The sequence below is a fragment of the Schistocerca nitens genome, chromosome 11 (assembly GCF_023898315.1).
Source record: "Schistocerca nitens isolate TAMUIC-IGC-003100 chromosome 11, iqSchNite1.1, whole genome shotgun sequence".
Classification (NCBI taxonomy): Eukaryota; Metazoa; Arthropoda; class Insecta; order Orthoptera; family Acrididae; genus Schistocerca; species Schistocerca nitens.
In genome coordinates, this window is record NC_064624.1 from 114,506,676 (window position 1) to 114,534,387 (window position 27,712).

Here is a 27,712-nt window from a genome sequence, read left to right on the forward strand (position 1 = left end):
ACTGGTTATCTGACCGGTGTACCACGCCAATAGACTAGGGGCGAATAGAAGTCCTTGAGTTCATCAAGGCGTAGGGAGAGTTTGATTGGCGAAGGTCAATCCAGATAGAACGAGAGTTATCTTATTTGTCAGCAGCGAGCGGCGCAGACAGCAGTCATCGCAGCTTACAGTATTGTGCGCTACAGTTCTTGCAAGTCCCATATTTCCTCCACAACAGTACACTTCACTGCATTTCACACGCGACATTCCTGACCGTACCTAGCAACATTCTAAAGGATAATTATTCAAGTTGAGTATCTCCTCCATGTCCGAACAATATCTCTTTGGATCACTCAGAGACTCCTGGACACTTCCCTTGTTGAGAGCCCTTCCTGGAACAAAGAGACAATGTGGACGCGATCGAACAGCGATATCTAGGCATGGTTGAACTACAGACAACACGAGCCATGTACGTCCTTCCTGGTGGAATGACCGGAACTGATCGGCTGTCGGACCCCAACCGTCTAATAGGCGCTGCTCATGCATGATTGTTTACATTTTTGGGCAGGTTTTGTGACATCTCTGAACACTCAAAGGGACTGTGTCTGTGGTACAATATCCATAATCAGTGACTGTCTTCAAGAGTTCTGGGAACCGGGGTGATGCAAAACATTTTTTTGGTGTGTGTAAATGGATATTTAAATATGGAGCTCTAAAACCGGCAGTATATTTACAATGTGAAGCAGATACTTTTATGAGCCGATAGGTTGATATTTTATCAATTTATCGAATATGTATATGTTGGTGCCATTTAAATATCGATGTATCGGATACTCGATACCTTTAAAAATATCAACAGTTCTATCAGAAAGAGTAGGTGGCTGTTTCTCGAGGAGGTCCTGGCTATACTTGAGTCTTCCGTGAAGACGTATCCGTGTCCACAGGACTGCATGCATTCGTTCCTGGTGTGACGAAGGCTTACAAACCCTACTGCACGTCGCCCGTTAAATCACTCAGTCTTAAGGCCAGGTTCTCATTCAAAATGGTCGAAAAATCGATTTTTTGTTGCATTTTTGAAAGATATTTGCGTCAGGAATGTCTTGGAATTGCAGACTAAACATAAGTAACGAAAACACTATTTTTATCATATTTTGATTAAAATTGGCCATAATGGATTATCCATTTTGAATTTTGAAAATCTAACCAAATCTGGCCATAATGGATTATCCATTTTGAATTTTGAAAATCTAACTTCAGATTTGTGTTCAGCGATATCAAAAGTGTATAATGACATATAGTTTTTACGCCAATTCAGCTAATAATTAATATAAAAGTTCGCCCTAAACTTTAGTCATGGTTTTCCTCGAGAAACGATTTTTCAAAACTGCATGCAGCATAAAATAAAAACGGTTCATCCTATTAGCTTCTAACTTTGACTCCCAAAAAGCAATAACTACTTTTTGTAAAGCCATAAAGAGTAAAAAAAATCCAACACAGATATCTATTTAGCATCATATCGTTAAATTTAACGTTGTTTCATTGTAGTTAGGTACAAGCTCCCATATTTTTAGTGTAGTATCTACTGATGTTATCCATTTTTGATTTGAGATAACTTCTAGAGGCTACGCTCTACGCAGCAGGTGTACTTCAAACTCGTAGGTTCTCGATCAGACCTCGATTATGGCTCCATTTTCTTCTTTTTTGTATCGAAAATCTAAAATATAGTTGAACGTATGTCTTTTCATTGTCTCAAAAAAATTTCGAAACTTTGCATATTTTTTGTTCATTTGAATGAGAACTTGGACGTAATTTCCAATAAAATATGGACTCTCATTCTCTGCAAATCAAGGACAACATCAAGACTGCGTGCCTTGTGACGCCGTAGCAGTGTCGTTTCTGTTGTGGAAGGGGCATCTGACTTTTTGTCACTGTGGCTCTTGTGTGCGTGGGGTTGCTATTCTGTTATTCTGCGCAACGGATTAATCTGAGATGTACCCTTTACCCTGTGGCTACTGCAAGATGCAATTTACACCCACACACCACCACAGAAGTCAGACAGACGCTCCTAAAGAGAATTGCCTGAAAAACTTTCAGCAATAAATATCTTCTGGAGCCCTCCGCTGTAAGGAAATGACACAAAAATTTACAAAATTTCTTACGTACCTAGTCGGATATTTGGGTACTGGAGTAGTGCTAGTTAGTGTAAGAAAAACATGAAACTAACGAAAATTATTATTTATTTTGCAAAAATTCTGAGAAATCACTATGGCACTTTTAGTTATGAACTGAACTACTGCAGTGGATGACCGCTACCTACGGATTATGGCTCGGAGGAACCCTGACGGCAACGCCACCATGTTGAGTAATGTTCTTCATGCAGCCACAGGACGTCGTGTTACAACTCAAACTGTGCGCAACTTCACTCCCGACGTCCATGGCGAGGTCCATCTTTGCAACCACGACACGATTATAGTTGGTGGTGACTTTAATTTACACTCGATATGTTGGCGAAAATACATGTTTAATTTCGGAGGTACGCATAAAATATCATCCGAAATCGTTCTAAACGCATTCTATGAAAATTATTTCGACCAGTTAGTTCATGAGCCCATGTGAATAGTAAACGGTTGTGAAGACACACTTGACCTCTCAGCAACAAATAATCCTGAGTTAATAACGAGCATCAAAACCGATACAAGGATTAGTGAACACAGGGTTGTCGTACCGAGACTGAATATTGTAATCCCCAAATCCTCAAAAAATAAACGAAAAATATACCTATCCAAAAAGGCAGATAAAAATTCACTTGACGTCCTCCTGATAGACAATCTCCACTCATTCCTAATTAATAAAATAAGAGTAGATCAGATGTGGCTTCAAATCAAAGAAATAGTATTGGCAGCAGTTGAGAGATTTATTCCAAATAAATTAACAAACGACGCAGCTGATCCTCCTTGGTACACAAAACGAGTTAGAACACTTTTGCAGAAACAACGAAACAAACGTGCCAAACTTAAACAGACGCAAAATTCCCAAGATTGGCGATCTTTTACAGAAGCTCGAAATTTAGCGCGGACTTCAATGCGAGATGCTTATAACAGTTTGAGGTGTGGTAAAAATTGCTGTTCTGAAGAGCGAGCCGCAGCGCGTAGTGTGGAGCAGTCGCCCTCCGTTTCTGGCGGTGGCGCCGCTGTGGCAGTCGCAGCTTTGGTGTCTCCCTCTGGTGGGAAAGCGGAAAGGCTGCCTGTTCACGTGCATGTAAGGGGCGCTATGAGCTCGCTAGGGGGTCAGCCTGGGTCAGTCTCTCGTCCACTGCTTGCTCCTCTGTCTGTCGTCCGCACCTGTCAGGCAGTTAGTGTCTGTCTGTCGTTCGGAGCTGCCTCTGTCACGTTTCTCGGATTCGGTGTGTGAACGAATTTATTGCTTGAAGTGTAACGGCCTAATTCCTTAAATATGTTTTTATCTTTCCCATCATCTGGAGAGGCGGTATATGTGTACTGTAGAGCATGTTTGGCCAACCTTGCATAATTTTATGTTGGATTGCATTTCATGGGCTTTTATTTAAATGGTCATTTTAGTAAATAAAATTGCCACTCTTCCACCATAAGACGTTCTTAGAAGTTAAAATCAAGTTGCACCTTCAGTGGCACGTTTATCTTTTAATTTTAGTCTTTTGTACCATTTCCATCCCTCCTATGGGGTGCATAGTTTGTGTGCTTGTGTGAATTGTTAAAACTTTTACTTTACGGTAATCTGGTGCGTTGCAGATTTGCACCAGTGTAGTCTTTCAGAGGCTGTTGTGAGCGGTCGTAACTACGGCCGCGTCAAAAGGGAGCGGCAAGGTTCTCAGCCCGAAAGCTCATACACCCAAAAATTTGTTTCTTTCTGCCTCTGAATAAATTGTAACCTGATGTTTAGAGGGTACTTTCTGCTTATAATTTTAAATCCGTTTCTAAAAAAAATGCTTTTAGGAATAAAATTCCCATTTGTTGAAAGCAATTTTATTTTGATTTCATAAGTTACTCCCTGGCAACAACTTCCACGCTCAGATAGTGTGACTAAATGTGTTAATGTTCTTGATGAATCGCTAGTAAATAAAGTAAATTTTTAAGAATATTCTTTGAAATTAAATCCACAGTTCACAGTTTCCACAACGAAACTTTGCCTCGAAAACTGGGAGAAAACCCAAAGATATTCTGATCGTATGTGAAGTATGTTAATGGCAAGAAACAATCAATACCTTCTCTGCGCGATAACAATGGAGATACTATCGAAGACAGTGCTGCCAAAGCACAGCCTTCCGAAACCCCTTCACAAAAGAAGACGAAGTAAATATTCCAGAATTCGAATCAAGAACAACAATCAACATGTGTAATGTAGAAGTAAATATCCTCAGAGTAGTGAAGCAACTGAAATCACTTAATAAAAGCAAGTCTTCTGCACCAGACTGGAAACCAATTAGGTTCGTTTCTGAGAATGCTGATGCATTAGCTCCATACTTAACAATCACATACAACCGTCCGCTCGACGAAAGATCCTTACTAAAAGACTGGAAACTTGCACAAGTCACACCAATATTCAAGGAAGGCAGTAGGAGTAATCCACCAAACTACAGGTCCATATCGTTAACGTCTATATGCAGCAGGATTTCTGGAACATATATTGTGTTTGAACATTATGAATTACCTCGAAGGAAACTATCTATTGACACACAGTCAACATGGGTTTAGAAAACATAAAAAATGGCTCTAAGCACTGTGGGACTTAACATCTGAGGTCATGAGTCCCCTATACTTAGAACTGCTTAAACCTGACCAACCTAAGGACATCACACGCATCCTTGCCTGAGGCAGAATTCGAGCCTGCGACCCAAGCAGCAGCGTGGTTCAGGACTGAAGCGCCTAGAACCGCTCGGTTAGGGCGGCCGGCTTAGAAATCATCGTTCCTGTCAAACACAACTAGCTCTTTATTCACATGAAGTGTTGAGTGCTATTGACAAGGGATTTCAGATCGATTCCGTATTTCTGGATTTCCGGAAGGCTTTTGACCCTGTACCACACAAGCGGCTTGTAGTGAAATTGCGCGCTTATGGAATATCGTCTCAGTTATGTGATTGGATTTCTGATTTCCTGTCAGAGAGGTCACAGTTCGTAGTAACTGACGGAAAGTCATCAAGTAAAACAGAAGTGGTTTCTGACGTTCCCCAAGCTAGTGTTATAGGCCCTTTGCTGTTCCTTATCTATGTAAACGATTTTGGAGACAATCGAAGTACCCCTCTTAGGTTGTTTGCAGATGACGCTGTCGTTTATCGAATAATAGAGTCATCAGAAGATCAAAACAAACTGCAAAACGATTTAGAAGAGATATTTGGTTCAAATGGCTCTGAGCACTATGGGACTTAACATCTGTGGTCATCAGTCCCCTAGAACTTAGAACTACTTAAACCTAACTAACCTAAGGACATCACACACATTCGTGCCCGAGGCAGGATTCGAACCTGCGACCGTAGCGGTCACGCGGTTCCAGACTGAAGTGCCGAGAACCGCACGGCCACACCGGCCGGCTTAGAAGAGATATCTGAATGGTGCGAAAAGTGGCAGTTGACCCTAAATAGCGAAAAGTGTGAGGTCATCCACATGAGTGCTAAAAGGAATTCGTTAAACTTTGGTACACGATAAATCAGACTAATCTAATATTTGTAAATTCAACTAAGTACCTAGGAATTTCAATTACGAACAACTTAAATTGGGAGGAACGCATAGAAAATGTTGTGGGGAAGGCTAACCAAAGACTACATATTATTGGCAGGACACTTAGAAAACGTAACAGACCTAGTAAGGAGACTGCCTACACTACACTTGTCCGTCCTCTCATAAAATACTGCTGCATGGTGTGGGACCCGTACCAGGTAGGACTGACGCAGTACATCGAAAAAGCTCAAAGTAGGGCAGCACGTTTTGTATTATGGCGAATTATGGGAGAGAGTGTCACAGAAATGATACAGGATTTGGACTGCACATCATTAAAAGAAGGCGTTTTTCGTTGCGACGGAATCTTCTCACAAAATTCCAATCACCAACTTGTAATAATAGAGAATTATGAAGGTGGTTCCATGAAACCTCTGCCATGCACTTAAATGTGATTTGCAGAGTATCCATGTAGATATAGATGTAGATGCAGCGTGGTACAGATGGCCCCAACAACATGCCGAATGGATCGCTCGGGACTGCGTCACGTTCTCTTCACTGATGAGTGTCGCATATGCGTTCAACCAGACAATCGCCAGAGACTTGTTTGGAGGCAGCCCAGTCAGGCTGAATGCCTTAGACACACCAGCGAGTGCAGCAAGGTGGAGGTTCCCTGCTGTTTTTAGGCGGCATTGTGTGGGGCCAACGTACGCCGCTGGTGATCATGTAAGGCGCCGTAACGGCTGTACGATATGCGAATGCCATCCTCCGACCGTTAGTGCAACCATATCAGCAGCATGTTCCTGAAACCCAACAAACTGCCATCTGCTGTCTCCTCCTACCGTCCCGTCAGCCTTACCTCGGTCTTCAGCAAGGTCCTGGAATCCATCCTTACGCGACACATCCACCAGCATCTCCGCCAGCACCGCCTCCTTCCCACTACCCATTGTGGCTTTCGACCGTCCTTCTCTGCCGATGACCTTCTCCTTCACCTCACTCATCTCCTCTCCGAACAGCTCAACTCCCGCCAGTCCACCATCTTCCTCTCCCTCGACCTTGAGCTGGTCTCATGTTCCAAACATTCACTCTTCCTGTCAACTATGTCCGTCTGATAGGGTCCTTTCTTTCCCAACGTCCTTCCTATGTCAGCATCCATAACACAGATTCCTGCACCTTCCACCCCTCCGCCGGTGTGCCCCAAGGTTCCGTCCTCTCCCCTCTTCTCTACCATCTGTATACGGCAGACATGCCACTGCCTCCACCCCTTGTTCACCTTCTCAAGTACGCCAATGACACCGCCTTCCTTGCCCTCGCCCCCACCCTGCACCGATCCCAACACTTTCTCCAATCCCATCTTGACCGGTTCACCATTTGGTGCAACCAGTGGTTGCTCAAGGTCGATCCTTCCCCAAGAAGCAGGCGATCATTGTAGGCAAAGCCACACCTTCCTTCCGTCTCCTCGACTTCTATATCACCATTTATGGCTGTCCTATCACCCTCACCCCCACTCTCAAGTACCTTGTCGTCACCCTTGATCGTCGCCTCTCATGGACCCCCATCTCTGGACAATCCGAGCCGAGGCACGCTACCGCCTCCGTCTCCTCGAGCTCCTATCTGGCCGCACATGGGGTCTGGCCCCCTACACCATCCTCCACACCTAGAAATCCCTCATCTGCCCTATCCTCTGCTACGCCCCTCCAACCTTTTAGATATCCTTTCAAATCCTGGAACGCCATGCGCTCTGCCTCGCCCATCGCATCCATCTCCCTTCCCCATGCGGACCTTGTATGACCTTATTCCGTTCCCGCACTTCCTCCTTTTCCTCTAACCGATACGGATCCTCTACACCTCCCGTAAACTTGATCCCCCTCACCTGCTCGTCTCTGCCATCCTTCCCCACCCCTGTCCACTGCTGTGCCTGTATTCCCACATCCCACCTGCTCTCTATCTCTCCACTCTCCATACCTTCGCCCAGGGTGGCTTCCACCAACCCCCCCCTCCCTGGTGATGCCCTCATCCCCTGCATCTAACCCTCCTACCAACTTTGATCCTACCCTTACACACCCTGTGTTTTTTTCCTGAGGGCACCCTATCTCCCTTCTCTCCTTCCTCCCTTCCTGCCCCCCTCCTCTCCCCGGGCTTCCCCTACCCCTTACCTTGTTTCCTCCCCCTCCCATCTCCTCTGCCACTGGTATCTCCACCCTCCCCTCTCCCTCCTCCCCCACCTTTTCCCCTTTGGGCAGGTCCCTGGACTCGTACACGTCAAGTGAACATTCGCGCGCCGGAGATCGTCACCAGTGTTTTGTGTGTGCCATCGTGTTAGTGATTCAGTCTTTCGTCATTTGTGCTCCTTCATTCACGTGCGCCGTTTCTGTCGTCTCTGTTAGTGCCAGAGCGCTGCACTTGTGACCGACTTCATGTATTTTTAAATTTGTGTGTCTACTGGTGTCTATGCGCCGTGTTGTTTCGTTTTTCGATGTCTCCACTTGTAATAAATGTATTATCTATGGCCGAAGAGCGGCGTAGTATTGCCGCTGCCGGCCTACCTTTGTATAAGGTGTCAAAATAACAATAAAGGAAAAAAAGGAAAAGCCTGTGTCGTTCAGAAGTACGATGCAACGTTCCTTAGTAACGCAAGAGTGCTCGTCCCTAAGAACATCGCGTCCTACTTCTGAACTGTACGGGCACTGCAATATCATTCTTTACCAATGGCCGTTCTGTCATCACAGCCTAGTGAGGGTTCAGGGAATGGTTTAATATCTCGCCTGCAGGTTGCGTTCCTGATCGAAAATCGATTGTTGTGTGGGTGTACGTGTTTGTGGATACAGGGAAAGAAACCAGGATCTTCAAGAACTGGCGATTTTCAACTTCCCCTGGCTACGCGCACGGAAACGTGCAGCAGCTGCTGCTGTTCCTGATCGCACAGCGAGACGAAATCTCCACGAGGGCTTAAAAACTCTTGCATACACACTGAGACTAGTGTACACACTTACGACACACATTCTCGCTTCACAGAAAACCACTTGTGAAGCCTTGATCTAAAACCTGCCTCGTGACAGCCTCGTCTTCTCCAGCGTCGAGGCACATTTTCATTTCCCTGGATGCGTGAATGAACAACACATGCGATACTGGAGTGGCACGAAAACCCAAGAACTTAATGAGGAGCCCATGCCTACGGAACGTGTGACTGTCTGGTGGGCATTATCAAAAACTGACATTATTGGCCCATGGTTTTTCGAAGAGAATGGTAGGGCAGTTACGGTCTCTTTTGGGCGTTATGACCAGATGATTCAGACTTCTACTCTTGCAGAACTTAAAGAAATGTGTGTTGGGGATGTCTGATTCCAACGAGAAGGCGCCACAGATCACACAGAACGGACGTCAGTGACAATCGTTCGCGAACATCTCCCCGACCATTTCACGTCTTTGAAGGGCGATCTGCAGTCGCCAGAACGCTGGCCACGTCTAGCCCGCTGCGACTTGGGGCTGTCTTATGGGGCTATCTGAAACCCTTGGTGTACACCAATCGGCCACAGACCCTGTGTAAACTGCACGACCATATTCGTGCTGCTAATGCCAACATATAGAATTGCTGGATGCTGAAACGAAACTTCGATTTCGACTCTCCAGGTGCACTGAGGAGGGCGGAGGCCACCTTCAGGATAAAAAAGAAATGTGAAGAAAAGAGAATTAAACCGACTTCTTCAATACTTTCTGCTTCATGAGTTTTTTAAGATAAGGAAGTTCCTGCGCCACATCCAGTACTACGAGGGTCATTCAGTACGTAATGCAAGACTTTTTTTTCTGAAAGCATACTGCTTTTGTCAATATTCAAGTACACCAATTATGCGCAACTCTTTTCGCTACAAAAACTTTTCAACATAATCTCTGTTCAGTCTGACGCCGTTACGCCACCTTAGTGGGACGGCCTGTAGGTCCACATAGCACCACTCTAATGGTCGACGTCACAGCCTACATCTTGCTTCATCACTAACCTCGCTATCCTCCACGTACGGCTTCTCATGGAGAGTATCCACTATTGGACCAAACAGGTGGAAGATGCGAGATCCAGGCTGGACGAGCAAGAAAAGTTCAATGAAGTTTTCGGAGCTCATCTCTGATACGCTGACTAAAGTGACACTTTGCTTGTCATGGAGATAAAGGATTTCGTTTGAATTTTTGTTGCGATGACACTCTGCAGGAGTCACAAACGTGTGCGGCCGGCTGCCATGTGGGATATCGGACAGGCCTGCGTGACCTTTTTGCAGTGATGACTGGCGCCTCGCCCAACGACTCATCGTGCTTTTGTTCAACGCCAGTTCTCCGTAGACATTCGGGGAGTGCCTACGAATATTTGCGGTGCTCTGGTTTCCCACCAAAAGAAACTCAATGACAGCACTGCTCTTACAGACGCCGTTTTGAATGTTACGTATACTGCTACCACCCACCGAAACTTCATGAAACCGTAGGGACTGAAGAGGGAATATTCCGTGACAAATTCTCCAATTTTTCAATCGAAACTGACCGTAAAAAAGAGAATCCATTACTTACTGAACGCCCCTCGTTTAAGCTGTCTTTCCAGTTGAAGTAATCAGTGACTCTCATACGATCATTTTGAATTTATTTACGCTTGTTGCCATTATTAAACTGATAGCGTTCATTTAACGAATCTATTTAACAAGACAGGTGGTCATGTACTGCACGAGCTACACACTACTGCGTACTCTCCCAGGATCATTTTGCCTTCAGCAAACGTGTTGATTCACTGAGAGTTGCTTGCGCGATCGACACTCATTTATTGAGCACAAGATTACTAGCAGGGATTTTGTACGAATCTTTCAGGTTGTAGGAGGTAAGTTTACATCAAGATATTCGCAGCAGGTTACCGTCACTGAGTTTTCTATTCTCTGTTATTCTATTATTCAACATTCTCAGTCTTAGCGTGGAAAAGTACTGAAGTCAGTCACAAGCCAGACATGTTCCCAACACATGCGTCGTCTGTGAGATGAGGTATTCAAGCACTTCGTAAATCAAATGATGGATTCACTGATAGGAAACTGTATTATTAAAGTATACCTAAACACCAGTTTGAATAACTGCTGTGCAACGTAAGAAGGGCCGTATCTACGGGCGGGATGGGGGAAGGATTGGGGGGGGGGGGGAGTGGGGTATTTGCCCAGGGCGGCAATTTCAAGGGGCGCCAAATTCATATTATTGAAGAAAAAACCTTGTTTTACAAAGCGACAGCCCACGTATCGATTATTCATATGATTCTGAAACATATCCCTATTGATTTCCGAACATTCTAAGTTAATTTCTGAACGTATCATAAGTTGACTCAACGCGTGCATACAGTACGTGATGTCTCTGCTAGGGGAATCCCCGTCGCATCCAGAAGTTAATAACTTTCCCGCAGACAAAGGGGGATGGGGCTGTATGAGGCGATCCCAATAAATGAGAACGGGTGAATACCAATCGCTGTTTTTTTATGTGGTTGATTAGGTGTGCGAATGATTAGCCTTATTTTAACTTTTAGCGAAGTCCATAGATTCAGACAACCAGAGTGGAAATAAGCGACTAACAGCAACATCAGGTAATGAAAATTACATATTATTTCCCCAATGTATCCAAGAAAATGAAATTCTGAGGGGAAATTTTTGTTAGATTGCTACACTACTAAGGGCCAGTTGAACAGTCTCCGGTTAGCAGCAGCTTAATTCTATTCTCGGAATAGCGCGGAAAATGCTTTTCACGCACATGTAAAAAACGCCTAACCGGAGAACGGACGCGGGATAACTAAACAGAATACTGGCTGGCTTAGTGAAGTCAACTGGAGAACAATTTTTTAAAATGGCAGGAATAGTTACAGAATTAGTGATGATAAGATTGCTTGTTAGAACGAGCTTGAGAAATTGGAGCATATGAACGAAAAGTGAAACTCCTAACATAATATTTTTGCTTGTAGTAAGCCTAATAGTTGTGAGTTATATTCTGTCCTGTTATTTATATAAATAAGGTAGATAAACATAACCATTTGTGACAAAACAGTCTCGACTATTTGGCGAGTGTTACAACTGCTGCAATATTAAAAAGACGTGTTTCGTTTTATCTAGCAGACAGTGACAAAATAGACGTAATCAAATCGAGAAACCCCGCCAGTCTTGGGTACTACTCGTATTAACAGCTTTTTCAGTGTTAGGCAACACCATTTTAATTTTTCATGTAGCAAAACGTTTCACGAACTTTGATGACGTAAAACACATATAAAAAAAAGTTTAGCATCAGCCCGGGTCCCAGAACTCCTGGAGATAGACGTTGACTGTGGCTATTGTATCACAGACACAGTCCCTCTGACTGTTCGCAGATGTCAATAAACCCTCCCAAAGATGTAAACAACCATGCATGAGCAACGCCTATTAGAAGGAAGGGGTCCGATAGCCGATAAGTTACAGCCATTCCACCAGGAAGGAGGTAAACGGCTCGTGTTGTCTGTAGTTCAACCATGCCTAGACGGCCAATACCGCGGTTAGATCGCGTCCACATTGTTACTTTGTGCCAGGAAGGCAAGTGTCCAGGCGTCTCGGAGTGAACTAAAGCGATCCTGTTCGGACATGGAGGATGTACAGACGACCTGTCGATGACATGCCTCGCTCAGGCCGCCCAAGGGCTGCTACTGCAGTGGATGACCGCAACCTACGGATTATGGCTCGGAGGAAGGCAACGCCACCATGTTGAATAATGCTTTTCCTGCAGCCACAGGACTTCGTGTTACGACTCAAACTGTGCGCAACAGGCTGCATGATGCGCAACTTCACTCCTGACGTCCATGGCGAGGTCCATCTCTGCAACCACAACACCATGCAGTGCGGCACAGATGGGCCCAACAACATGCCGAATGGACAGCTCAGTACTGGCGTCACGTTCTCTTCACCGATGAGTGTCGCATATGCCTTCAACCAGACAATCGCCAGAGACATGTTTGGAGGCAGCCTGGTCAGGCCGAATGCCTTAGATACACTGTCCAGCGAGTGCAGCAAGGTGGAGATTCCCTGCTGTTTTAGCGGGGCATTATGTGGGGCCGACGTACGCCGCTGGTGGTCATGGAATGCGCCCTAACGGCTGTACAATACTTGAATGCCCTTCTCCGACCGATAGCGCAACCAAATCCGTAGCATATTGGCGAGGCATTCGTCTTCATGAACATCAATTCGCGCCCCCGTCGTGCACATCTTGTGAATGACTTCCTTCAGGATAACGACATGAACCCCATCGAACATGCCTGGGAAAGATTGAAAAGTGCTGTTTATGAACAGCGTCACACACCAACCACTCTGAGGGATTTACGCCGAATCACCGTTGAGGAGTGGGACAATCTGGACCAAGATTGCCTTCATAGACTTGTGTATAGTATGCCACGAAGAATACAGGCATGCATCAATGCAAGTGGACATGCTGCTGGGTATTACAGGTATCGGTGTGTACAGCAGTCGGGACCACCACCTCTGAAGGTCTCGCTGTATGGTGACGCAATGTATGGTTTTCATGAGCAATAAAAACGACGGAAATGATGTTTTTGTTGATCTCTATTCCAATTTTCTGTACAGGTTCCGGAACTCTGCGAACCGAGGTGATGCAATTTTTTTTTTATATGTGTAGATTCTTTCGCAGAAAGGAAAGCACGCCGTGAAAGCTGTAGCAAGATAAGAGAGAAAAATGCTTGGACCTAAGGATTGATGAAATGTGTAGTGTCTTGCTTCTCTCTTGTCTTTATTGCGATGAAGTTGTGGTACTGCACTGTGGCACACCTCAGACGAAATAAGGTGTTTTACATTTCCCCGAATATATATGTTTTGTATATCATACTCTTCAGAAAGATGTGCGCTATTTTTGAAAATTCGATTTTTTTTTAATTTCTGGCGGTCTATCTCAAACTCTCGAGGAGGAGGTAACGTTAAATTAAATCTTTTGTGAGTAAATATTCATACATTGTAAGTGGACAAATTAAGGAGGGCAGTTTTCTGTAGGTAGTATAACACGTTACAAATACCTTGGTACGAGGGGTAGCAACAGCTGTAACGATGCATTTCGAACGATGAAAACGGCAGCAGATGAGTCAAAATGGTTTACTAATCGCGACTAGATTCATGACAGCCGGCCGCAGTGGCCATGCGGTTCTGGGCGCGTCAGTCCGGAACCGCGCGACTGCTACGGTCGCAGGTTCGAATCCTGCCTCGGGCGTGGATGTGTGTGATGTCCTTAGGTTAGTTAGGTTTAACTAGTTCTAAGTTCTAGGGGACTGATGACCTAAGATGTTAAGTCCCGTAGTGCTCAGAGCCATTTGAACCATTAGATTCATGACATTACAGTGCTGTCTTCAGGTAACAAACTGTTGACATTCCAATAAAAAATGTCCTTAAAATCTTCGTATGGGTAAAGAAAAGAAGTCTTCAGACTTGCTGAACAAGATTTTGCACAATTGTCAAGAAAAACACGACCAGTGGTATTGTAGAAAGGCGTTTCCCAGACATACGAGATACGTATTCTCAGGAAAAGCGGCCATGTATGAGGCAGGTCTCTCAACAGTTGATTTCGGCACACCAACACAAGACTCAGAGCACATTTATTACTGTATCAAGTTGTTTTCCGTAATAAATCACGTTCAGAAACAACAGCACCCTTCATAAATTCAGTTATAGAAGCAGAATTGACTTACCCTACCCACCACTAATCCATACTGTACTACAGAAAGGAATTTGATGCTAAATAAAATTAACATCAAACTCTGTCTGAAATCGTATCTACTTGAGTTGTTAATAATCCTTGTGTGTGTGTGTGTGTGTGTGTGTGTGAGTGTGTGTGTGTGTGTCTGTGTGCGTGGGCACGTGCGTGTTGTTTTAGAGAGATGGGTGCGAGATGGACAATACAAAAAAAGTGTATTGAGACAGTTAAGAAGACAACCGCACAAATGGTCAGCAAGTTGTCTTGTTTCTCGGCGAGAACATGCATTACAGCTGCAAAAGTGACTCACTCCACATCGTAGCGAGAGGTCGAAATTACAGTGCACAGAACATGAAAGTAATTAAACTAAACTCTCACGAAAGGAGTTTTGTTACATTCCATGCAAGAAAGTATCCATAAACTTCAGCCGGTACGAGTAATGTGTTTTTCTCTGTTCATATCTCTAGTTCAAACTGACAACGTTTTCCTTACACATTAGCGTCTGCCTCCAGTTTCAGTTTTAGGATCTGATAATTTGCAGGAGCGGTGCTTAACGCCAGAAAGGCGTCAAACTGATTAATTTCGAACATATTCCTTTTCTTATTGCCGTTCCTCAAAGTCATCGTAAACGAGTTTCACAAAGCATGACATTAAATAAAACTATATGGAGCTGTTCTAGATGTTCCAGTATGAATAGCAGCCTTCCAAGTATCACTTTAATGGATATTTTTCATGCAGTTTGTGATCCACGCTTCTGAAGATACGCTCCGTCCAGAGTAGTGATTGGATACTTGCCGGAGGCACGGGCTTCTTGTTGATGCCCATGGGGTACCAGATGTACTCAAAGACGGCCGGGAAGTTAGTCAGCAAGTAGTCGAATGGCTTGGTGAAGGTCAGGTCGTAAAATTTAAGCCATCCACCAGTACTGCCCCACTTGTAAACGGTGATCTCCATCTGCAACGACACCACAGAAAATCATCAGAGAACTGTTCACGAAAACTTTCTCAGTGCAGCTCACTTGCAGACAATTTTAGAGGAAATTAAATGGGATCAAGTGCAAACATTTTCAGCTCTTTCAAAGGCACGCCAGATTGCGTACAGGGAGAAAGCAAATAGTAGGTTTAAAGAAATTGTTGTATGAATCTCTAAGCGAAGAGAAAAGATTTCCATTTCGATTATACTTTCTTAAACCAAGACACGGAAAGGTGTGTACTATTGTGCAGTTTCAGTTGTCTGCAGACATTCATCAGAAAGGAGATATGTAATAGATAATTCTCAGATATCCTAACTAAGTTGGAAGGAAAACGTATTTCACTCTCTAAAGGAATACTTTTTCAATCATTCTATGCCTTTCGTTAGGTGACTTGAATATTTGTTAGCTGCTGAAGAGAAAAATCTATTAACATCGAACTACATTAGAAGATGACTGATAGGGTTGCTTCACCGTGGTAAATACCTACGAGAAAGGGTAACAGACTGCTTCCTCGTGTTATATTAAGACCCACGAACGGTATTCATTGGGTCCAGCAGATATGAGTCAACTGGTATACAGAACGAAGCTAAGACAGACATATTATTTACGTGAAATAAAATAGATGAACTAAAGTTAAGCAATATTGTACTGTAGTAAAATAGATGTCGTGTGACTTGGGCCTCCCGTCGGGTAGACCGTTCGCCGGGTGCAACTCTTTCGATCTGATGCCACTTCGGCGACTTGCGCGTCGATGGGGAAGAAATGATGATGGTTAGCACAACACAACATCCACTCCCTGAGCGAGAAAATCTCCGACCCAGCTGGGAATCTAACCCAGGCCTTTAGGACTGACACTTTGTCACGCTGACCACTCAGATACTGGAGGCGGACTGTAGTGTAGTAATACGAAATAGAGTAATAGTGTGCAGTAACGATACCAACATGATCTGCATTACAGACAAATATATCAATTTTGAGAATCCCTTTGTAAAAAAGTTTGCTTTCGGATAGAAAGTGTTCTCCAAAGAAAATATTTAAGTTGCTATTAAAACATTCTCATGGTCAGAATAAACAGAACACCTTGAACGACTAGAGAAAGTACATTCACATTCACAGGACATCTACATTAGTTAATATGACCTGCATAGATGATTAGCACTTCAGTCACGTCGGTTCAGCATGCATCCTGTTGCCTAGTAGCCACAGGGACTACGATGGGGCCTGATTCCTTCTTCCATGCGTGATGGCATCGACACGCTTAACCCGTGAATGGCGTCCTGTGGTATAGGCATCATGCTTATTCACCTGGTTCCAAAGTTCATCTGTGGTGGTTGGCATTGATTCACAGCACTGCCACCAAAAAGGCACGTGTTCGTGCAGCAGCTTGCGGTCATGCATTGTCATGCTGGAAAGCAGCATCTGGGGTGTTGTGCACGAAGGGTATGGCTACAGGCCGCGGGATGTCATCCACGTAGGTCACACAGGTCACAGTGCCCTTGACACACTCCTGTCTCTACGTCTAATCAGACTTTTCTATATGACCCTAATCTGTGGCGAAAAGGTATTTACTCCACAGAATAATATAAAACCGAGAGAAGTAGATGAAGTTATAACCGAATCGCCACTGCTCAGTACTTTAGCAATGACGATTAGACACAAAGTTCGGTTAATTTTATATGTTTTTGTTACGTAAACTAATTTTTAATAAACAGTAGTTAGTGGAAAATTTGGAAAAAAGGTTTTCAAAGTATGTCATTAATGAAAATAAGCAACGGTCGTCAATTCCTCACCACAACACGAATAATTAAATAGAAACTGAACTTTATACACGTGAGCAGTCTTGGGTAAGAATCAATTACAGTACGATTGCCTATTGGCTGTGGATAGAAACTTTTGTTACGTTACTCACCGTAATACTGACTGTTGTAATTGTAGCAAGCAGGAAGATTGTGTGAATTTGCTCATTGGTAAGGACTGTTGTAAATTGTGCCACAAGGTATAAATTAGAAACTACGCTTTGACAGTGAAATTCAGTGTCCACATTAAGTAAAGTTTTACTAGAAATTTTTGATTACGAAAGTTACTCTATTTTCAGCAAATGAATTAATAATGGCTTTTGCATCATTCTGTTTCTGACATTAGTCATACTACAGCAAAAGATTTCATTATTACATAATTGTCCAAAAGTTTTGATAATCTAATAAATTATGTTAACTTCGTTTTCAGTTCATTTTCTGACTATCTCGGTTCGTACAAAGGGATACGATGGGTACTATGATACTTGGATAACGACGTATGAAAGTTATTTATGTGACAATATGCACGAAAACAGTGTTATTTAAGCAATAAAATTTCAAGTCCGCTGGTCAGCCTGTTACACTTCTAGATATAAAAAGTCTAGGTCTACTTCACTTTATGAGGCCGTTGGTTTGTCGAGCGGCTTCATTCAGCGGTAAAATAGGGCACAGGATGATCTTCTTGCCATACCATAGCCAATAACAAGGGCCCACAGTACTCTTGATGTTATGCGAATTACTCTTGCTGCATTTGTGCTGTGCCCAATAAATGCCATACATATAGCTTGCCCATATTAAACATCCGCCAAAACAACCGTTTCAGTTTTCACTGCTCCGCACTTGGGAAACAGATTTTTAGCCTCCGCGCTTTTGCATAGCCACACCGGCGAATACACACAGCCGGGGACACCGATCGTGCCGGCCGCGGTGGTCTCGCGGTTCTAGGCGCGCAGTCCGGAACCGTGCGACTGCTACGGTCGCAGGTTCGCATCCTGCCTCGGGCATGGATGTGTGTGATGTCCTTAGGTTAGGTTTAAGTAGTTCTAAGTTCTAGGGGACTTATGACCACAGAAGTTGAGTCCCATAGTGCTCAGAGCCCTTTGAACCATTTTTTTTGACACCAATCGTCTCCTCGCAACTCCCAACTTCTGCTTCTTTTTGGCGCGCTCGCACGCCCAGCGATAACGCATTTACAATTTATTACGCTCTTTGACAGTAGCTTTTCCCTGACTAGGTCAGCGTGTCTATTTACAAAATGTTAACATTCCATGCGTATTATGTTTCTTAAATAACAAAGAGCATTTGCAACTTGACAACATATTTACAAGAATAACATGCAGCACAACTAATAATACATCGGAAAACACGTAGAAAACGTATGACCACACAGAGAGTTGTGGTGTTATACCCTGGACATGCACCAAATGTGGTTTGTGGTTGTACCCAACGGCACGCCACACCATAAGGCCTCGAACTGGGGCTGTATGCCTCGTGCGAATGCAGTCACTGTGACGCCGCTCCCCCTGTGTATGGTGAACCAAAATGAGGGCATCGTATGGAAGCAAACAGAACCTGCATTCGTTCGGAAACACTATATGATGCTATTCCTGTCCCCAGTGACGTCTTTCCATACACCATTGCTGTCTAGCATGTTTATACACGTTCGCCAATGGCAGGTGGAGAAGTGGACGACGCGCAAGCGTAACCCGTGCCGTAACAAACGGCGACGGACTGTCACCCCTGACAGTGTACGGTGTGTTACACTGTTCCACTGTTGCGGCACAGCCGAAGAGCACACAGATCTGTCCTGGAATGCCATTTGGATGACGCGTCTATCTTCTCAGGGAGTTGGCTGGATTGTGTGACTTGGCCCATCTCGTCGTGTTCTTCGGCCTTCCGTGAACCATTCTGCACACACCCGTTGCACTGCCGACACACTTGGTCCCACAAGAGCAGCAATTTCCCCGATGGACGCTTCACATTCTCTCATGCCAGTAATACACCCTCTTTCAAACTCGCTCACTTGACGGTACACTACGCGCATAAGCCTCTCAGCCATCCTCCACGTCTGCTCGAGTCACACTGACCCATTATCTTCGTTTTGCAGCGACAACGAGAGCCACAGGCGCATGTTACCGGTAGGTGGTGTTGCGCCGTGATGTCGATGTTGACCTCGAACCCCCGGGCCGACATTGTTCAAATGCTTACCACTTCTGCAAAAAAATGGCTCAAATGGCTCTGAGCACTATGGGACTTAACATCTTAGGTCATCAGTCCCCTACAACTTAGAACTACTTAGACCTATCTAACCTAAGGACATCACACACATCCATACCCGAGGCAGGATTCGAACCTGCGACCGTAGCGGTCGCGCGGTTCCAGACTGTAGCGCCTAGAACCGCTCAGCCACACAGACCAGCTCACTTCTGCAGAACGTACTAATGTACATGTGCTGTGAATATGAAACGTTGTATCTCCAGTCGTTTAAGGTATTCTGTTTTATTTCTGAACATGGATGTAAATTATGGTGCTCATGTAACATTTCTAATATGTCTCTTTTAATTTTAAATACGTTTTCTCCTTTCCTTGATATCATATTTTTTGTTTTCTTCGAAATACTTCGGATTTTATTATTACAGGACTTTTATATCGTCTTGGAAATACATACACTTCACTGGTTAGAGATCGCATTGTTAAGTACACTACTGGCCATTAAAATTGCTACACCACGAAGATGACGTGCTACAGACGCGAAATTTAACCGACAGGAAGAAGATGCTGTGATAGGCAAATGATTAGCTTTTCAAAGCATTTACACAAGGTTGGCGCCGGTGCTGACATGAGGAAAGTTTCCAACCGATTTCTGATACGCAAACAGCAGTTGACTGGTGTTGCCTGGTGAAACGTTGTTGTGATGCCTCGTGTAAGGAGGATAAATGCGTATCATCACGTTTCCGACTTTTATAAATGTCGGATTGTAGCCTATCGCGATTACCATTTATCGTATCGCGACAATTCTGCTCGTGTTGGTCGAGATCCAATGACTGTTAGCAGAATATGCAATCGCTGAGTTCAGGAGGGTAATACGGAACGCCGTGCTGGATCCCAACGGCCTCGTATCACTAGCAGTCGAGTTGACAGGCATCTTATCCGCACAGCTGTAACGGATCGTGCAGCCTCGTCTCGATCCCCGAGTCTACTGATTGGGACATTTCCAAGACAACAACCATCTGCACGAACAGTTCGACGACGTTTGCAACAGCATGGACTATCAGCTCGGAGACCGTCGCTGCGATTACCCTTGAGGCTGCATCACAGACAGGAGCGCCTGGTGTACGTAACGACGAACCTGGGTGCACGAGTGGCAAAACGTCATTTTTTCGGATGAATCCAGGTTCTGTTTACAGCATCATGATGGTCGCATCCGTGTTTGGCGACATCGCGGTGAACGCACATTGGAAGAGTCTATTTGTCATCGCCATACCGGAATATCACCCGGCGTGATGGTATGGGGTGCCATTGGTTACACGTCTCGGTCACCTCTTGTTCGCATTGACGGCACTTTGAACAGCGGACGTTACATTTTAGATGTGTTACGACCCGTGGCTCTACCCTTTGTTCGATCCCAGCGATACCCTACATTTCAGCAGGATAATGCACGACCGCACGTTGCAGGTCATGTACAGGCCTTTCTGGATACAGAAAATGTTCGACTGCTGCCCTGGCCAGCACATTCTCCAGATCTCTGACCAATTGAAAACGTCTGGCCAATGGTGCGAGCAATTGGCTCGTCACAATACGCCAGTCACTACTCTTCATGAACTGTGGTATCGTATTGAAGCTGCGTGGGCAGCTATGCCTGTACACGCCATCCAAGCTCTGTTTGGCTCAACGCCCAGTCGTGTCAAGGCCGTTATTACGGCCAGAGGTGGTTTTTATGGGTACTGATTTCTCATGATCTATGCACCCAAATTGCGTGAAAATGTAATCACATGTAAGTTCTAGTATAATCTATTTGTCCAATGAATACCCGTTTATCATCTGCATTTCTTCTTGGTGTAGCATTTTAATGACCGGTAGATGTGAGTGCAGTAACCTCTGTGCACGTGCATTATGCGACTGATTGTTGCTGAGTAACTAATGTTATCAGAATGTCTGTGTTTGATTTGGTATGATGGTGCACTTCGATCCCACCCATCTATTTGTCACCAGTGCGCATGCCATGTAACGGGTGTGGGAGGAGATCTACAAGCCTGCCACCTGATGCCAGCCAGCGCAACCAATAACACATCTTGGTCAAAGACGTCGAGCGAGCAGCAACCGACATGATGCATTCACCCCTTTGATGGCGGACACGTGTAATCCACCACATCATCCACTGTTTGGCTTCAAATGGCTCTGAGCACTATGCGACTTAACTTCTGAGGTCATCAGTCGCCTAGAACTTAGAACTAATTAAACCTAACTAACCTAAGGACATCACACACATCCATGCCCGAGGCAGGATTCGAACCTGCGACCGTAGCGGTCACGCGGTTCCAGACTGAAGCGCCTTTAACCGCACGGCTATCATCCACTGTTTCCAGGACCCCTTAATAAGCTTGTATCCCATGCCAGTATATTCTGAAGATACCAGCGTAGTGAAATATTGAATTATACAGCATGAACATGTATTGATATAAAATGGAATTCACAATTTTAGAAATTTGTGGTGAGGTCTTATGGGACCAAACTGCTGAGGTCATCGATCCCTAAGTTTACACACTACTTAATCTAGCTTAAAGTAACTTACGCTATGGACGACACACACACCCATGCCCGAGGGAGATCTCCGACGGGAGAGCCGCACAGACCGTCACAACACGCCTTAAACCGTGTTGCTACCCCGCGCGGCCGGAATTTACAGTTGATGAAGGTACTGTCGAGCCATATTCTAAATTCATCGCAACGTTTTGCTGGATTATTCCAATCTCTGTCTTCTCTAAAGCTTCTACCCTCTCCATATCACCACGGAGTTAATCCCTGATGCCTTAACAAATTACCTAACTCTCTAAAGATCGCTCTAGTACCATGGAGTTTATCCCTGAAGCCTTAACAAATTACTTATCATCCTGTCCTTTTTTTAATCAGTGTTTTCCAGATGTCTCTTTCTTCTTCCATTCTGCAAAAAATGGTTCAAATGGCTCTGAGCACTATGGGACTCAACTGCTGAGGTCATTAGTCCCCTAGAACTTAGAACTAGTTAAACCTAACTAACCTAAGGACATCACAAACATCCATGCCCGAGGCAGGATTCGAACCTGCGACCGTAGCGGCCTTGCGGTTCCAGACTGCAGCGCCTTTAACCGCACGGCCACTTCGGCCGGCTCCATTCTGCAGACAACCTCCACAAACCTTATCTTATGTCCACCTAATTTTTAAGATTCTTCTTTAGTACCACATCGCAAATGTTTCAGTTATCTTCTGTTCGAGTCCTCTCTCGGGACTTTGTGTGTGTGTGTGTGTGTGTGTGTGTGTGTGTGGAGTCTTTAGCGTAAGTTAGTTTAAGTAGTGTGTAAGTCTAGGGACTGATGAAATGGCTCTGAGCACAATGGGACTTAACTGCTAAGGTCATCAGTCCCCTAGAACTTAGAACTACTTAAACCTAACTAACCTAAGTACATCACACACATCCATGCCCGAGGCAGGATTCGAACCTGCGACCGTAGCGGTCGCGCGGTTCCAGACTGTAGCGCCTAGAACCGTTCGGCCACCCTGGCTGGCTAGGGACTGATGACCTCAGCAGTTTGGTCCCATAGGAATTTCCACACATTTGAACGTTTATCTTCTGTTCCAGTTTTCCCACTGTCAATGGTTCACTGTCATAAAATTTTATGCTCCAAAATTAAGTTTTCGGACATTTTTTCCAGAAATTAAGGCCTGTGTTTGACACCAGTATACTTCTCCTGGCCAGGAATACCCTCTTCGCCTGTGCCAGTCTGCTTTTCATATTCTTCTTGCTCCATTTGTCATGGGTCTATTTTGCTTATTTTCCTTAACTTAGTATACACTTTAAATTTTTCACTATTCTTATTTCTCCTATTCATCATTACATTTGTCTTTTTCCTGTTTAGTCTCAGTACATATTCTGTACTCATTAGTCTGCAGCTCGTGGTCTTGTAGCAAGCATTGCTGCCTCTGGATCAAGGAGTCCCAGGTTCGATTCCTGGCTGGGTTGTGGGATTTTCTTTGCTTGGGGACTGGATGTTTGTGTTGTCCTCAGCATTTCATCATTATCTGTCAAAGTGGCGAGATTGGACTGTGGAAAGATTGGGACTTTGGTTGTGGGGTGCTCAGTGGTGCGGTTATCAGCGCCTGTTCGAACAGCATCATTATCATCTTAGATTGTTCATTTTATTCAACACACCCTGTAGTTTTTTCTCACTTTCATCCAAATAGCAACACCATCAGCGAATCTTATCATTGGTATAATTTCAACATGAACTTTAATTCTTTAACCTTCCTTTTATTTCCTTCATTGCTTCTTCGATGTATAGTTTGAACAATGGGGCTGAAAGACTGAACCCCTATCATAATTCCATTCTTATCCTATTGTACCCTCGTGGTTTATGTACATATTGTATGTCACTCGTCTTTACCTGTAGCTTCCTCTCACTTTTCTCTAAACTTCGAACATCTTGCATCATTTCACATAATCGGTTTTCTAGATTGACAAATGCTATGAGCGTTATCTTGATTTATCTTCAGTCTTGCTTCCACTATCAAGCTCAAAAGCAGAACTGCCTCTCTGGTGATCTACGTTTCCCAAACCAAACCTGTTCGTCATCTAACAGATCGTCATTTTCCTTTTCCATTCTTTTGTACGTTGTTCTTGCCATCAGGTTGTATGCACAAGATGCATTTCCTTATTCAGATTTTCTACCTACCCTACCATGTTCAAACTTCCGGCATTCGACGCCCCGACACGTAGAACGTTATCCTTTCGTTGATTATTCCATCTTTTTCTCATAATCATCTCTCCCTTGACATACCCTCCTGGAGACCTGAATGGGGGACTTCAAATGGCTCTGAGCACTATGGGACTTAATTTCAGAGGTCATTAGTCCTCTAGAACTTAGAACTAGTTAAACCTAACTAACCTAAGGACATCACACACATCCATGCCCGAGGCAGGATTCGAACCTGCGACCGTAGCGATCGCTCGGTTCCAGACTGCAGCGCCTAGAACCGAACGGCCACTCCTGCCGGCCGTTCGGTATTAGATTTGAATTTTTTTTTTCTTGAAGTTCGCATTGCACATGAGGAATTCCACGTCGAAAACTTAAGAATTCCTTGGATGTGAGGATACAATTGCAGCGCCTTTTTTCGTTAGAACGAATATGGTATCTGTGAGCTGTGGCAACGTGTGGTTAAACCTCTCTACATAGCGAGTAGAAGAGGAAGTGCTCGTTAACACAGGTAGCACAGGACAGGTGGCGCGCCCGCAAACTACGAGCAGCACTGTCGCTTGAGAAATGAGAACCGCCGTGGTGCGTTTCTGTATAGGACTGTCTACTTTGTGTGCTTCCTTTGTGGTTTTGCTAACGGTGTTGTGTCGGAAACGTTGAAGACATCCAGTCACCTGTTATGACTTCTCTCTATCCGTGTTGATATAAGGAGAAGAAGGAAAAAATCTACATGTTAGTTGCAGCGTACAGACCCAGTTACAGAGAAAATAAAGGAAATATGTTTCAGATATATGAAGAACGGAGCTGAACTTTTAAAATCAGTGACAACAGTTCCTCCAAAAGACAGAGATATGAGTCGAAACTGATTAGTGTGCGGCTCATGATTCGCAGGGGAACTTCTTACAAAAACGAAAATGTTTATCGTCGGCGGTAAACAAGTTGAAATTACGTGGGAAAAAATAGTCTCTAAAAGCCGGAGTTGTTCCCCTGTTATTTCCTTGTTTGCCGTAATATCTTTTTAAGATATTACTGAAAAGAAAATTGCCAGTAAAGCACTCACGAAAAGGTCAGAATATTGTAAAGGAGAGAAAGTTGTGATGTGCGCCAGTGTTTCTTCAGTCGAGGAAAATATACAGAACAAATCAATGCCGGACGCAGCAATAATTTCAGTAAAAAGAACACACACGTGTAAGAAACTGGAAATTGTGTGATTACGTGAGGATATGGGAACAGAGAATTCCGAAATAACTCTACTGCAAAAGCTGCTCACTTCTTAAAAACACAAGACGAGTGAATGAGACCTTGTACAATTTATATCATTCCAAACTCAGTAAGAAGCATAGCTGACACATGGTAAATGATAAATAATACATCACTGCAGTATGATAATGTATTTGTTATTGACATCCTACTTTTGAAAACTAAGTCGTCCAAAGGATACATATATTGCTTTTATCACGGATTGTTACCACTTCCTTACGAAATAACTCAGAAATTTACTAAACAGTCTCAAATAGGCAAACGTAATTAATACATATTCATTGGAAGCAACTGGGAATTATTACAAGATAAAAATAAACGCATAGGTATGCTGCTTTTTCACGAAAATAAGCTCCAATAAAAGCTGCCGTTCAGTTGAACTTGGCTCAAACTGAACTATTCCGTTAATTTAGGGAAATATAATCCAGACGATTCTAAGGGTAAACTTTCAAATCACGCCTTTCTGCTCCGTAGCTCGAATCAACTTTTTGCAGTGTATGTAAGCCGTAACTAAACTTCTCGAGCAACGTGGAACAAGAATTAGTGTATTATCTTCTGATGACAGTCATCCGAATAAACAGGTCTGGTGGTGTCTTGGAACTGATGGCATAAAAAATAACGTGTTTTATACCAAATCCAATTGACGAAATCAGAACGTGATAATTTTCACACACCATTTATGTAATAAAATGCGTAAGAAATAATTTTTGTGATAAAAGAAATATACTCCTTAATGACGAGTGTGTCACTCATAACTTTGTCAAGGAACTGATCGCAAGGATAACTGTCCTGAATTGATGAAATTGAGAATTTGCCACAAATTAACTTGAACTCAGTTGCATCTGACGCCATTTCCACGAAGCAACTTTAAGAATAGCTTTGCATTGCTCAATAACTCAGTAGTCAATGGCAAAATATTGTCGAGGGGAAAATAAGCCACGAGATTAGATGGCACCGAGTCAACAAATCTAAACTGATTAATCGTTACATAAAGGCCTCAAAAAATGTCGAAGTCTTCCTGGAAACTAATCAAAACCACCTGGCAACTGATGTCCGCTGAGGTACATTAATTAAACCCACATATTTTACATTCAATTATATAAGATCCGGTTCGTTAACCATGTTCGTGCATTGAAATTGCCATGGGTTACAAGCGGAGCAGCTAACATCTCGCGGCAGAATCAGTCAACTAGAGGAGTCAACACACTTTCTCTTCTTCTCCCTATGCTCTCTCGCGGCGGAACCGGTGAACTAGAGGAGTCAACACACTTTCTCTTCTTCTCCCTATGTTCTCTCGCAGCGGAACCGGTCAACTAGAGGAGTCAACACACTTTCTCTTCTTCTCCCTACGCTCTCTCGCAGCGGAACGGGTCAACTAGAGGAGTCAACACACTTTCTCTTCTTCTCCCTATGCTCTCTCGCAGCGGAACCGGTCAACTAGAGGAGTCAACACATTTTTTCTTCTCCCTATGCTCTCTCGCGGCGGAACCGGTCAACTAGAGGAGTCAACACACTTTCTCTTCTTCTCCCTACGCTCTCTCACAGCGGAACCGGTCAACTAGAGGAGTCAACACACTTTCTCTTCTTCTCCCTATGCTCTCTCGCAGCGGAACCAGTCAACTAGAGGAGTCAACACACTTTCTCTTCTTCTCCCTATGCTCTCTCGCGGCGGAATTGGTCAACTAGAGGAGTCAACACACTTTCTCTTCTTCTCCCTATGCTCTCTCGCGGCAGAATCGGTCAACTAGAGGAGTCAACACACTTTCTCTTCTTCTCTCTATGCTCTCTCGCGGCAGAACCGGTCAACTAGAGGAGTCAACACACTATCTCTTCTACTCGCCATGCTCTCTGGTATCCACAACCAGATACAACGCTGCTTGTTTGGAGAGTGCAGCGCGGGGCAGTCGTGGGCTGTTGTTTGGAGTTGGCCGGAGCCATTAAAGACGCCGTGCTTCATTACAGAGGCGCCGCAGTAAGTGCTCAGGCTGCGTACATGAATAATGCTTAATGTCGACGCTAGTGTTGGAAACGTCATCCCAGACTGAACCGTTTCAGAACCCTTAGTGTTATTACAATCTTGCAGCATGAGTTCATTATTCTGAAAGGGCATGAATAAAAAAAAATGTTGCGTGCTAGTGTGCTGTGCTTTCAGAATTTTATCGAACGATTATTAAACAATCTGCTTGCAACCTGAAGAAAGAAGAGGTACAAGCTATCAAGAGGCTTAAGGCCGACAGTAGTATATTGTTACTGCCTGCCGATAAGGGAAATGCAACCGTCGTAATGAACACCGAAGATTATGAGCTGAAGATCCGGGACCTCTTAGGTCCCACGACGTACCGAAAACTAAGC

General features: G+C 44.2%; 1 protein-coding gene across 1 annotated transcript in view; it reads right to left on the minus strand.

The window, feature by feature from the left end:
- LOC126212691 (uncharacterized) overlaps positions 1-27,712 on the minus strand; it is a 99,680-nt gene that overhangs the window by 19,700 nt on the left and 52,268 nt on the right. The window contains exon 3 of the mRNA XM_049940107.1: positions 15,180-15,338. Within this exon, the coding sequence (XP_049796064.1) occupies positions 15,180-15,338 (159 nt within the window). The remainder of the gene's footprint in view (positions 1-15,179; positions 15,339-27,712) is intronic.